The sequence below is a fragment of the Dasypus novemcinctus genome, chromosome 23, assembly GCF_030445035.2.
Source record: "Dasypus novemcinctus isolate mDasNov1 chromosome 23, mDasNov1.1.hap2, whole genome shotgun sequence".
NCBI lineage: Eukaryota > Metazoa > Chordata > Mammalia > Cingulata > Dasypodidae > Dasypus > Dasypus novemcinctus.
This window is the reverse complement of record NC_080695.1, coordinates 40,409,120-40,424,141: the sequence shown is the minus strand read 5'-3', so window position 1 is coordinate 40,424,141 and position 15,022 is coordinate 40,409,120. Positions and strand designations below refer to the sequence as shown.

The window sequence follows — 15,022 nt, the reverse complement described above, 5'->3', positions numbered from 1 at the left end:
GCAAAAGTAAGCTTAAGAAACCTGGAGTGACTCTATCACATCAATTAGATCTCACCACTACTGGACATTTCATAATGGTGAAAGGGAAAATCCATCAAAAAGACATTATAATCATAAATTTGTATGATCCTCATAACACAGCTTTAAACTAGAGGTGGATAGAACTTCACAATCAATAGTTGGAGATATTAACAACTGTTTTTTTAAAATAATTGACCTTCAAGACAAAAATTTCAGTAAGGACAGAGAATTATCTAAGCTGTGCTATAGATTGCCTTAGGGTAATTGACATTTATAGAGCACTAGATCCAACAACTTCAAAATACACCTTCATTTTCATTGTACATGGAGTCTTCATCCAGATACAAAATAGTCTGTGTTTTAAGTTAATAGCAAAAAACTGTAAATACCCTTAAATTCTATACAGTATATTTTTTGGAAAAAAAATGGAAATAAATTAGAAAACAGAAACAATAAGATATTTTAAAACTTTCACATGTTGGGAAAGTAGAATTTTATTTCTAAATAGCCCATGTATCAAAGTAGAATATATGACAAATTGGAAAATAATTTGAATTTAATGATAATTAAAATCCAGCATCACAACTTCTGGTAAATTTACCTTTAAGTTCTTATATTAGGAAAGAAGAAAGGATTAAGAAGTTAGTTCCTTGAAAATATTAACAGAATTGTTAAAGCCTGTGCTAGGCTGAGCAAGAAGGACAAAGAGAACACAAATAACTCATGTCAAGGATGAAAGAGGGGACATCACTACAGATCCTCCAAATATGGCAAAATAAATAAATTGGCATCATGGACCACTTTATGCCAAGAAATTCAATGACTTAGATGAAATGGTTATATTCTTTAAAACATGCAACATGCCCTAATTGACTCACAGTGAAATGGGGAAACTGAACATTGTTGCCCTATGTATAAAAGAAGTTGAATTTGTAATCAAAATATTCCCCAGGAAAAACTCTCCAGACCCAGGTCTTATCAATGGTACATTGTTAGTGACTTTTTTTTTTCTATAGTATTTGTAAGAATGGTTTTGCTTTTATTTTGACTGCTTGGACTTTATCTTTTCAAATTTTTCAGAGAAGTTGTAGGTTTATGCAAAAAGTACAGAGGAACCATATACTCACCTCATATGAACATTATTTTCCCTATTATTAATCCTTTGCATTAGTGTGGTATTTTTGCTACAATATATGAAACAATATTATAATTATACTATTAACCGTTGTCCGTTATTTTCTTTAGGGTTCACTGTTTGTGTTCTACAGTTTGATGTTTTTTTTGTTTTTTTTTAAATTTTTGTTATCTTAACATACAAAACCTAATATTTCCCTTTTTAACCATTTTCAAATATATAATTCAGTGTTATTAATTATATTCACAATATTGTGCTACGATCACAACCAGCAACTAACAAAATGTTTCCATCACCCTAACTAGAAACTCTGTACCAACTAAATATTAGCTCCCTATTCACTGCCCCAAATCCAGACCCTGGTAACTGTATCTTAATTTCTGACTATGAATTTGCATAATTTAATATTTCATATAAGTGATAGCCTACAATATTTGTCTTTTTATGTCTGACTTGTTTCAATGAACATAATGTCTTCAAAGTTCATCCACGTTGTATGTATCAGAACTTAATTCCTTTTTGTGACTAAATAATATTCCATTTAGTGTATATGCCACATTTTGTTTATCCATTAATCTGTTCATGGATTTTGGAATTGGTTCCAAATTTTGCCTATTGTGAGTTACATTGCTAAGAACATCAGTTTTCAAATATCTATTCAAGTTCCTGCTTTCAATTCTTCAATATGCCTAGAAATGGGATTGTTGGCTCATATGGTAATAATATACTTAACTATCTGAGGAACCACCAAACTGATTCCCCCAGTGGCTGCACCATTTTACATTTCCATCAACAATTAACAAGTGTTCCTATTTCTACATATCCTCTCCAACACTTGTAATTTTCTGCTTTATAAACAGTAGTCATTCTAGTGGATATGGAATGGTTTATCACACTGTGGTTTAGATTTGCATTTTCCTAATGGCTAATGATGTTACATATCTTTTCATGTGCTATTGGTCATTTGTATATCTTCTTTGGAGAAATATGTATTCAAGTTTTTTGCACATTTTAAAATTGTATTTTTTCTTTTTATTGTTGATTTGTAGGATTTCTTCATATACTCTGTACATTAAACTCATACCAGATATGTGGTTTCCAAATATTTTCTCCCATTCTGTAGTATATCTTTTACTTTCATGATAAAGTCCTTTATGCATGAAAGTCTTTAACTTTGATTTTCCTTGTATTCCTCATGTTTTGGTGTAAAATCTGAGAAACTATTTCCAAACATTAGGTCCTGAAGCTGCTTCCCTATGTTTTCTTACAGAAGTTTTATAGTTATGGTTCTTATATTTAGGTCTTTGATTTTGAGTTAATATTTGTGTATGGTGTGAGGTAAAAGCCCCTCTCCTTTCCTTAGCATATGAATATCCAGTTTCCCCAGTGTCATTTGTTAAAGAGACTATTATTTCCCCATTAAGTGGACTCAGCACCCCTTGTCAAAAATCAATTGGCCAGGTGATGTTGTCAACAAAAGGCAGGTGACCTAAGACATCCCCTGAAAAAGTCTCCTCTCAGAAACAACTAATAAAAGGACAAATTCCACTTGCTTGGAATTTTGAGGCACAATAGAGAATGGAAAAGGACTCCACAAATGCATAATCGAAGAAAAAGAAAAAGAAAAGGTAGGAAATCTACAGATCAGACCTGCTATTCCAAACCCTGCCCCCTCACTCAGTCATGCACTGCTTAAGAGTCACATATAGGCAGCACAGCCCAGGTACCTCCTGCCACAGATATATACCATAGAGTCACTCACAGCAGCACCTTAGAACTCCATACATATCTAGGCACAGGTTCCCAAACTGTAGAGACCCAGGGTGGAACACAGTGACAGACTAGTGCATACATACAAAAAATCCCCCAGGAAATAAAAGATGCCATGGCATGACTTTTGGCAAGAGGTGCACATACCCAGCCCAGTCTCTGATTCCTGGAATACCTAAATGAGAAAGCAAACCTTTATTAATTGACCCAGTCTGACTCCCCAGGATGGGATACCTTAATAGGGAAGTAGCCAGATGGAAGAAAGCCTTACAGAAAAAATAAAAAAGAAGAGGGGGACTGAACTGCTCTAAGGTTAGTTGGGTCCCAGAACTGTGGCATGAAATAAAAAAGGGGCACTCATGCCTGCAGAGAGCTGGTACAGCAAGATGATGCAACAAAGGGAGACAAGCAGACATAGAAGAATGCAGTGAATGGACACAGAGAGCAGACAGCAAGCAAGTGGCAGGGGGGGATAAATAAATAAAATAAATCTTTAAAAAGGGGGGGGCACTGAGTGAGGGAGAGAAGTTAAACAAATCATGGGAGCTGGGAGAAAATTATGTACAAAAGGAAACAGAACAGATCAGGCCTCCTGAAAGGAAGCCTTCTCCTGCAGGTAAAACCATTGCACAAAAAAGACAGTCTTAAAAGTTGTACCATATATCCAGGGCAAAATTCAGGTGCAGAAAACCTGAGAAAATCTGAACAATTAAACATGAGCTAGTCTAATGGTTCTGTATAAGTTGAACCAGTGTAGAGAAAATCCTTAACACATCCACTATACAATAAAATCCTAGGCAAGAGGGAGAAACTGACCTTCATAGTTAGCACATCAAAATAATCAGATGCCTAGATATCAGCAAAAAGTTACATGCCATCCTAGGAAACAAGAAGATATGGATCAGTCAAGGGAACAAATTAAATCTTCAGAGAAGACACAGAATTTGTAAGAACTAATCAAACAAATCTCCTAAATCAATTCAAGGAGATGAAGGGAAGAAAAAAGGAAGAAATTAATGATGAATATAGAGCTAAAGTATACTAAGGATATGTGTGAGCAAAAAGAAAAAATTTAAAGTTGAAAAGAAACAAACTGTAGAGATGGAAGCCACAGTAATGGAGATTGAAAAATACACTACAGATATACGATAGTAGATTTGAACAAGCAGAAGAAAGAATCAGTAAACTAGAAGACAGGACAATTGAAATCATACAGTCAGAGAAACAGATAGAGAAAAGAATAGAAAAAATTGAACATTGTCTCAGGGACTTGAGTGGCAGCAGTAAACATACACACATATCATGGGAATCCCAGAAGAAAATAAGAGAAAAGGGGCAGAAATAATAGTTGAGGCTATAATGGCCAAAAATATCCCAACTCTTATGAAAGACATAAATATACATGTCCAAGAAGCATTACATACCCCAAACAGAATAAACAAACCCTCATAGATCAATTTGAAGATACATACTAATCAGAATGACAAAGATAGAATTCTAAAAACAAGGGAAAAGTGATTCGTCACTTACAAGTTATCCTCAATAGAACTAAGTATGGATTTCTCATCAGAAATCATGGTGGTAAGAAGGCAGTGGTATGATATACTTAAGGTACTAAAAAAACAGCCAGCCAAAAATTGTTTATCTGGCAAAACCATGCTTCAAAAATGAGAGTTTAAAACATGCACAGATAAACAGAAACTGAATTTGTGACTAAAAGGCCTGCCCTACAAGAATTGTTAAAGGAAGCTTTATAGATTAAAAAGGAAAAGAAAGGAGAGGGTAGCTTGGATTAGTGCAAAGAAATGAAGATGTTCATAAAGGCAACTAAATGGGTAAATGCAAAACCCAGTAGTATTGTATCCCCAATATATAACTCTAATCATTAATTTCTATAAGAGTTATAATACAATTGAATAGGTAGTGTCATTCTTCCTGATAGTGGACATGCAAAATAAAAAGAGGACTGTGGGGGTGGGAAGACAACAAAAAGAGAGGAAATGGTTTCTTGTTCACATCAGGTGACAGGAAAACAGACAATATGGATATCCACTTCCCCCAAAAGATTTTTCTGAAGGGCTATAATTATCAAACTATACTACCAGGAGAAGCATACTTATTGGCAAGATTTCAGAGTTTTATGAGGATAATATTATGGCTCTGTAATTTTCTCAGTTTAATTTGGTGAACCTGGGGAGATTTTTTTGTTGTATGGGTATAGTTCATTTCATATACAGCATACTAATTGTTATCTTTTTAATCACAGACAAAAGTCCTACCCAAATCTTCGTACTTAATTCATTCCTTCTAATACCAATTTATAACCTTGGGATGAGTGTCAGCAAATACTATGATGTGCAAGAGTTAAGGAAATTGTGTTCCACCTTAGGAGGCAATTTTGCCTTGCAGGAGTGTACTAAAGCAAGTGAGTATTTGGGACTCTCCAAGGCTCATTAGAGCTACTCCTAGTTAATTATTTACTACATGTGAATAGGTTTCCTACATGATTTTGAATTTTCACTGCAACTCATCATGAGTTATCCTCATTTTTAACTCATTTTAAAGCTTACACAAAATTAAATAACTTGCCCTATGTTGCATAGCTTGTACAAATTTGAGCTAAGATTCAAAGCTTATATGTATAATGAATTTTTCTTTATGGGAAAGAAGTTCCATGGGGAGGATTTATATTATAATTGTGTTGTATTTATTCTTCTGCCACTTCTCTTTCATAATAAACTAATTATTTGAGGGAAGGTGTTGAATTACCTCTAAATTTCCTATTGTCTAATATGGTGTCTAGAACACAATAGATACACAAATATTTGTTAAATAAGTAATCAAAGGTTGGAAGTACTTATCTGAGTTGTGAAGAATACTAAAATGTAGGGGGAAACCAGAAATGAAACAAGAGAACTGAGAGTAATTCAGCAAAGTGGAAGGTATAAGCATTCTACCTTAGGAATCCTTTATAGTGACTCTGTACCAACTGTCAGTTCTTCAGTATTGTCTTATTAGTGTGGATAGAAAAATGGGGAAAGAGAACAGCATTTAGTGAAAGTTTAACCCATATCCTGTATATTACAATAGCCAATGGTTTCTTGAAGCAGCACAGAATTCAGGCATTCATCCCAATAAACTTCAGTGGAGGGGTTCAGGTAGAGAGATTGAGAGGAGAGCAATTCTATATAAAACCTAGCGACATGAAAGTCATGACATGATTATGATAATGTGTATTTTCCAAGCCTAGCACATTAAATATAGTCAAAGCACCTTACAGAATAAATAAGAATGTAAAATACTTTAATGATATGCCAAAGAAGCCATATGTTTCTTTCCCTAATTACTAAAACCAGAATTTTAAAAAATCAATAACAGATTCTGAAAAACACCCCAAAATATCTGAAAACTATATAACATACTTCAAAATAATATAAACTACATGGGCCAAGAAAGAAATCACAAGTAAATTAGAAAATAATTTGAATTGAAAGTTAAAACATCAAAATTCTTGTAATACAGTTAAAGTGCTTAGAGACAATTGTATACCATTAAATGATTATGTTAGTAAAGAATGAATATATAAATCCAATAGACTGTTTTCTACTACAAGAAACCAGAAAAGAAAAGCATGTTAAAACCAAAGTAATCAGAAAGAAGGAATAAAAGAAACAGAAAAGAGAAAACCAAGAGAATATCAAAGAGAGAAAAGCTAATCTTTGAAAAGAGCAATAAGATTGAAAGAACTCTAGCTAGGCTATCCAAGAAAAAAAAGAGAGAAGACACAACTTACTACTATCAGGAATAAAAGAAGGAAAATAATGACTTCAGGCACTACAGATTTTAAAAGATAGTAAGGGAATATTACTTACATGTAATAGAAAAGTTATTTGAAAGACAAGTTACCAAAACTGAATAAAGTAATTGTGGATCAATTAAACAAACTGGATTTATAATTGAAAATCTTTCCACAGACTTTTGGGAAGACAAAGGATTAGATAGTCTCAGGGCTCACTTCTTTCCCAGAAGAACAGCTAGAGGATAAGTAGAATCTGTTCTGGAGCTCTGAAGACAAGGGAAGTCCTAGGCAGCATCTTCAAAAAAGCAAAGTGAAGAGAAGGAGACACTGCAGGGAGGAGCTGTGAGTAACTTGGGCTTCAACTGCAGCTAGTGCCCAACCCTCACTCCTGGGACAGACAGCTTTGGGTCCTCTGTTCCCTAGTGAGTGGCTATGGACTGAGAGGCCTGCAGGGGTCCACTTCCCCAGGAACAGTGCAAGGCAGGGACACAGCTCACTGCTGACCCAACAGACATATACAGCAGGATATAATTCTTCTCCAGTGTTCATGGATATTACTCCAGGATAAATTAAATCTGTGTCACAAAACGTGTCTCTATAAATTTAAAAAAGATTAGAATTATACAAAGCACCTTCTCTGATCATAATGGGATGAAGCTGGAAGAAAATAATTGGTGAGAAATGGGAAAATTTGCAAATATATGGAGACTAAACATCACACTCTTACATAATCAGTGGATCAAAAAAATTGCAAGAGAAATTAGGAAATATCTGGAAAGGAATGAAAATGAGAACACAACTTATCAAAACCAGAGACTTAAATCTTTGATCTATCCATGTGCCAGTTGAGCCCTGAATTTCAGCAGAGTTGCAACACCTACTCTCCAGTTCACCGGACTCACCCAGGACAGCTAGTAAGGAGATGATGATGGACAGCAACCATCCCAAGGAACAGAGTGTCTGCAACTGCAAGCAAGATATTTCCATCCATCTGCCCCATGGGATCTAAACTCCCTCTCAATTAGATGCAGAGTGGACATTACCATCCCCAAATCACTGGGGAATGAACAATGGACTAAAGTAGACTTATAATTATTCTACCATATACTTAATATTATTCTACCAATGGAAGAACTCTTACCATTGATATAAAGGCAGTGGTCACCAGCAGTTCTGAGGGATGGGAGAGGGAAGAATAGGTATAATATGGGTCATTTTGGGGACATTGGAGTTGTCCTGCATGACATTGCAGTGACTGATACAGGTCATTGTTTATTTTATCATAATCTACAATATTGTGCAGGACAGAGTGTAAACTATAATGTAACCTATAATCCATAGTTAGTAGCAAAGCTTCAATATGTGTTTATCAATTATAACAAATGTATCATACTAATGAAGGATGCTGTTGATGTGGGAAAGTGTGGGAGGGCGAAGGAGTGGGGCATATGGAAATTCCTTATATTTTTTATGTAATATTTATGTATCTAAAGGTTCTTTAAAAATAAAAAAAATTAATTAATTAAAACAATTTTTAAAAACATAAATCTATGGGATGCAGCAAAGGCATTACTGAGAGGGAAATATATAGCCCATATTAAAAAGGAAGAAAGAGTTCATATCAAAGATCTAACTGTACACCATGAGGAACTAGAAAAAGAACTGCAAACTAATTCCAATGCAAGAAGAAGAAAAGAAATAACAAAGATTAGAGCAGAAATAAATGAAATTGAGAACAAACAAACAAAAAAAATGAATCAACAAAACCAAAAGCTGGTTCTTTGAGAAGATCAATAAAATCTACAAACCCTTAGCTAAATTAATAAAGTGAAAAAGAAGATGCAAATAAGTAAAATCAGGAATGAAAGGGGGACATTACTACTAACCTGACAGAAATACAAGGGATCATAAGAGGATATTATGAAAAAACAGTGTGACAACAAATTAGACAATCTAGGTGAACAAATTCCTCAAAACATACAAACCACCTACACTGATGCTAGAAGAAATGCAAGAACTCCAACAAATAAATCACAAGTAAAAAGATTGACTGAGTCATCAAAAGTCTCCCAACATAGGAAAACCCAGGAACAGATTGTTTCACAGGTGTATTTTATCAATCATTTTGAGAAAAATTAATACCAATCCTGCTCAAATTCTTCCAAAGAAAATGAACAGGAGGGAAAATTACCTAACTCACTTAATGAAGTCAGCATCAAATAAGTCCAAAGCCAGATAAAGATATTACAAGAAAAGAAAATTACAGGTCAAACTCTCTAATGAATATAGATGCAAAAATTCTCAACAAAATATGTGCAAACAGAAACCAAGAGCATATTAAAAGAATTATACCTCTAAGTTTGGGAACAAGAAAAAGATGCCAATGTCACTACCATTACTCAACATTGTGTTAGAAGTTCTAAGTAAAGCAATTAGGCAAGAAAAAGAAATAAAAGGCATCCAAACTGGAAAAGAAGAAGTGGCAGGATACAAGATCAACATGCAAAAATTAGTAGTATTTCTGTACACTAGTTATGAACAATCTGAGGAGGAAATCAAGAAAAAATTTCCATTTACCATAACAATTAAAAGTCATATGTCTAGGAATTACTTTAACCAGGGATGTTAAATATCTGTATTCAGAAAACTACAAAACAGTGCTAAAAGAAATCAAAGTAGACCTAAACAAATGGAAGCAAATTCTGTGTTCATGGATTGGAGGGTAAATATTGTTAAGAAGTGAATTTTACCCAGATTGATTTACAGATTCAACATGATCCGAATAAAATTCCAACAGCCTATTTTACAGAAACAGAAAAGTCAATTACCAAATTTATTTGGAAGGGAAAGGGACCCTGAATAGCCAAAAGCATCCTTACAGAAGAGTTAAGTCAGAGAGCTCATGCTTCCTGACCTTAAAGCATAATACAAAGCTAAAATGATCAAAATATCATGGTGTTGTCATGAAGACAGATACACTGACCAATGGAATTGAATTGAGAGTTCAGAAATAGATATGTACATCTATAGTTAACTGATTTTTTTTTTTTTTTTTTACAAATGTATCAAGGCCCACTTTATTGGGACAGAACAGTCTCTTCAACAAATGGTTCTGGGAGAACTGGATATCTATAACCAAAAGAATGAAAGAGGACCCCCACCTCACTCCCTATACAAAAATCAGTTCAAAATGGATCAAAGACCTAAACATTAAAGCCAGGACCATAAAACTCCTAGAATATAATGTAGGAAATCATCTTCAAGATTTGGTGGTAGGAGGTGGGTTCTTAGACTGCACATGCAAAGCACAAAAATGAAAGAAAAAGATGGATAAATGTGACCTTAAAATTAAACACTTTTGCACTTTGAAGGACATTGTCAAGAAGGTAAAAAGGCAGTCTATTCAATAGGAGAAAATATTTGGATATCGTGTACCTGATATGTTTAATATCCATGATTTATAAAGAGATCCTACAACTCAATGATAAAAAGACAAATGATCTAATTTAAAAACGAGTGAAAGACTTGAACAGACATTTTTCCAAAAGGGAAATACAAATGGTGAAAAGCTGTTCCATATCCCTAGCTATTAGGTAAGTGCAAATCAAGAGTACAATGAGATACCATTTCACACCTATTAAAATGGCCACTATTAAAAAAACAACAGAAAACTACAAGTATTGGAGAGGATGAGGAGAAATAGGAACATATATTCACTGTTAGTGGGAATGTAGAATGGTATAGCCACTGGAAGACTGTTTGGCTGTTTCTAAGGAAGTTAAATATAGATTTGGCAATATCACTACTAAGTATATACCCAGAAGATCTGAGAGCAGGGACACAAACAGATACCTTCATACAAACATTCATAGTGGCATTACATTACTCACAATTGCCAAGACATGGAAACAACCCAAATATCCATCAACCAATGAATGGATGAAATATTATTGTCTCTACATACAATACAATAATGTTCTGCTGTAGGGGGAAATGAAGTCATGAGGACTATGACAACATGGATGAACCTTGAGGACATTATGTTGAGTGAAGCAAGCCCAACAAAAATATTGTATGATTTCACTATAAACTAAATATAATGAGCAAGCTCATGGAGTTAATACCTAAAATATATGTTACCTCAAGATTGAATGAGAATAGAGAATGGAAAGCTACAGCCTAAGTTGTGAAAAATTTGTAAAAAGATTGTTCATAAACATTTGGAAATGGATTGAGGTGATGAAAGCACATTATAGTGTTTGTAATTAGCAACACTAATATATGGATATGATAGTGGTTGAAAGGGAAAAGTTAAGATCTTGTATATTGCCAGAAGGAAAGATAAAAGATAAAACATGGGAATGTACAGCACAGCAAACACTCTTATGGACAATGGGTATGGTTCAGAGTGAATAGATGAGAATGTTTTTCTTTGAAACAAACAAATGTACATTAATATTATGATATGTTAATAATTGATATTTGGACAAAAATACAACCAAAGCAAACTATGGACTGTAGGGAATAATAGTTATATCTTAACATTCTTCCAACAAGGGTAAAAAGGAGGGGGAGGTTAAGTTAAAGAATAAAACACAAAGACTTATAAAATGTAAATAATAATCTATAAAGATGGAACTAGATGAGCAGTTAAGTATGGCAGGGGAATGAAAGAGGTATTGTAGGGGGCTTTTCTTTTTAGAATAAAAAAAATGCTCTAATATTGATTTCAGTGATAAATGCACAACTCTGTGATTATACCAAAAGCCACTGATTAAACTCATTAGATGGAATGTATGTTCTATGAATACATATCAACAAAATCAATTTAAAAAAATCTTCCTCCCCACACATACAATGAAAAAATCCAGGCAAAGATAAGTTCACTGGTAAAGTCTTCCAAACATTCAAGAATGAAAATATACCACTTCCCTCCTCAATCTGAGCATAACATTACCCTGATACCAAATATCGAAAATACGGAAAAATATAGAAGACATGAAAAGAAGGAAATCTATAGACTAATAACCCTAATGAAAACAGATGCAAAATTCCTTAACAAAATTTTACCAAATTGAATTTAACAATGTATTTAAATAATGTAGCATCATCGACTAAGGTATATCCCCAAAATTAAATTTTATCATTTGAAAATTAAAAACAAAGGAAAAAAATAAAGAAAAAATAAAGATGAAAAGGAAAAAAAATTAATCAGTGTGTTCAACATATTAACTGGCAAAAGAAAATTTATATGACCTCAAAAAGTTTTTGAAAAAATTTAACCCCCATTTATGTTAATTATTCTCAGTAAATGAGGTTTAGGATGAAACATCTCCAATCTGTTAAAGACGATCTAGAAAGACCTGTTGCTAATATCATACTCAGTGATGAAGTGCTGAATACCATTTGCAATAGCACATCGGCACTTGCTCCAGAGTGCCCAGTTTTAATAAGGCCACACCCTGCTGTGTCGGTGGAGACTATGGTGAAGAGCAACAAGGCCCTCTTGTCTTTCCCAGGCAAAGTCTAGTGAGAAGCCAGAACTCACACACCCACGCAGCAGTAACAAGGTGCCCTCCTCACCTCAAGGTTACAAGAGAGTCCAAGTGGGAAACCTTGACCCCCATTTAGCAGTAATAAGGTAGTGCTGTCCTTCTCCACTGATCCCTTTGTTAGAGAAGGCCTACTAAAACTGAAAATTTAAATAAGATCCAGAGTCTCATAACACAATACTCTAAATTTCCATGATTCAATTGAAAATCCTTCACCATACCAAGAACCAGGAAAATCTCAATTTCAATCAATAGATGCAAACTCTAAGATGCCAGGTATGTTAAAATTAACTGAAAAGGATTTTAAAGCAGCCATCATAAAAACGCTTATTGAGCAGTTATGAGCATGCTTGGAAGAAATGCAAAAAATAGGCAGTTTCATCAAAGAAATAGAAGATTAAAGAAGAATCCAATGGAAATTTAAAAACTCAATAGATGAGCTTAACAAAAGAGAGGAGATAGCAAGGGATCAGTGAATTGAAATATAGAGCAATAATCATTACCCAACATTTACAACAGAGAACATAGACTGGGCTAAAAACGAACAGTTTCAAGGGCCTGTGGCAATAAGAACAGATATGACATTTGTGTCACTGAAGGAAAGAGAAGAAGAGATAGAGAATGGGACTGAAAAGTATTCAAAGATACAAATTTCTTAAATTTGGCAAAAGATATAAACCTTCCCAAATTAAAAAAACTCTGTGAACTCCAAGGAGATTAAAACTAAAGAAATCCATGCTAAGACACATCATAATCAATTTTCTGAAAACTAAAGACAAAATATCTTAAAAGCAGATACAGACAAATGATGTCTTACCTATGGGGGAAGAGGGGGGGCGGACGGAATTCCCCTTATATACAGCAAATTTCTCATCAGAAACCATGGAAGCCAGAAAGAAGTGAGAACATTTTTCAAGTGCTGAAAGAAAAGAACTGTCACCTCAAAATTTTGTATACAAACAAGATATTCAGGAATGAAGCGAAAATCAAGACAGTCTCAGACGTGAATGAAGAAAATCTTTAAGAATTTGTCACCAGCAGAACACTAAAAGAATGGCTAAAAGAAATTCTTCAAACTGAAAGAAAAAGTAAATGATAAAAAGAAGGAATCTAGGAAGATTAGGAAGGAAAAAAGAAAACCAAAGGAGTAAAAAGATGGGTACAACATAACCTACTTCACTTGAGTTATCTAAGTTTGATAGTTTAAGCAAAAATTATAACATTGCCTCATGTTTTTATCAATGTATGTAGAGGAAATATTTAAGAGTTATAAACAGTGAAGGTTAAGGAACATGTGGAGTGGAAAGGTTTCTACACTTCACTTAAACTGGTAAAATCACAACCCCAATAGATTGTGATAAGTTATGTATATTAAAAGTAATATGCATGCCCCAGACCCCTAGTTCCTTTCTCTCTTTTTTAATGTGTTTTTGCTTTAAACTAACTAGTATTTGACTCTTTGGGGAAATCTACTAACCTCCATCCCTGTACCACAATAAAGTCATAAGCCCATGGGCTCCTTTTGTTCTGCCTTTGTGCTTTCCACAATAGTGAACCACCTGAGTTGATCACTATTCCTGTCCATTCCTTATGGCACTCCTGTCTCCCTGAGACTCTTAATAAACCACCTTTTCGTCATGCAAAAAAATAAAATAAAATAAATAAATAAAAAGTAATATGTAGAATAACTGCTACAAAAACTGTACAACGTGCTACACTCAAAACACTATAGGTAAAAATAATGTATTTGAATTTTAAATATAAACAAAAAATATTATTGGTTACATGAGTATTTAAATACGTAAAAATTCGTTTAGTCCTATACTTTTTATATGTGAATTTCTCTCTTCACATGTGATATTTCAATAAAACTTTTTAAAGGAAAAAACAGAGTATCATTTTCACATCTCTGATGAGCCTGTTTTAGCTGTCAGGAATTTATTACCCTATAATTATTAACTTTTTCTCATAAGTGATTTGAAAGGTGTCAGCTCTTGGACATTTACAACTTAGTTTAAAGGTTAATGTGTTCTCTTTCCAAGAGTGTTTGCATCCATAACACATTCTCAGGTGATTCTTTTGCTGCTCCATACTTTATGAATCACCATCTGCAAGTGTTTTCAGAGGAAAGAATATTTTGGGGCAAGAGAAGGGTATACTGCTATGCTGATTACTGTGAATGTTTTGTCTATCTAATGTATGTTAGTAATGGATGCCTAGAACTATAGCTCGACAAAAATCATGAAATTAAAGGTTTTGCCTGGCAAAGAATTTTGAGAATATTTGCAAGGCATATAAACTTATTAAACAAAGCATTAAATATATATATTTTTGCTTATTTGATAACCATTCAACTTGATTCTTTAGTACTTCTGGTTTGTTGATGTCTTAGATTTTGTTCATTGGGTTGATTGTTTTGAAGTAAGCCTATACCTATTGTTGTTGTCATCAACAGATGAACTTAATATATTTGGTTTTGATAAAGATGCAATTGGAAAGTTTTTAATTGCAATGGCTGTTACAGGATTTGTTTACTTCCTCTTTATTTTCTTTCTGGAGACCGTTTCATGGAGACTAAAAACTTTTGTACATCGCAATATTTTCTTTCCAATCTACAAGAAATTTAATCAGGTGAGTAACTATGCATGGATCTTCAGTAAAACTCCAAGATGAAAAACATGACTCTACACATGCCTAACTCCATTACTGGATAAGGGAAAATATATCACATGCACATTGACTGGG

The 15,022-nt window shown here is 33.8% G+C and overlaps 1 protein-coding gene across 1 annotated transcript in view; it reads left to right on the top strand.

Annotated features, from left to right (window-relative positions):
- The window catches only part of LOC101435857 (phospholipid-transporting ATPase ABCA3-like), a 198,874-nt gene that overhangs the window by 144,665 nt on the left and 39,187 nt on the right, over positions 1-15,022 (top strand). Inside the window, exon 12 of the mRNA XM_071211469.1 lies at positions 6,017-6,084. Within this exon, the coding sequence (XP_071067570.1) occupies positions 6,017-6,084 (68 nt within the window). The remainder of the gene's footprint in view (positions 1-6,016; positions 6,085-15,022) is intronic.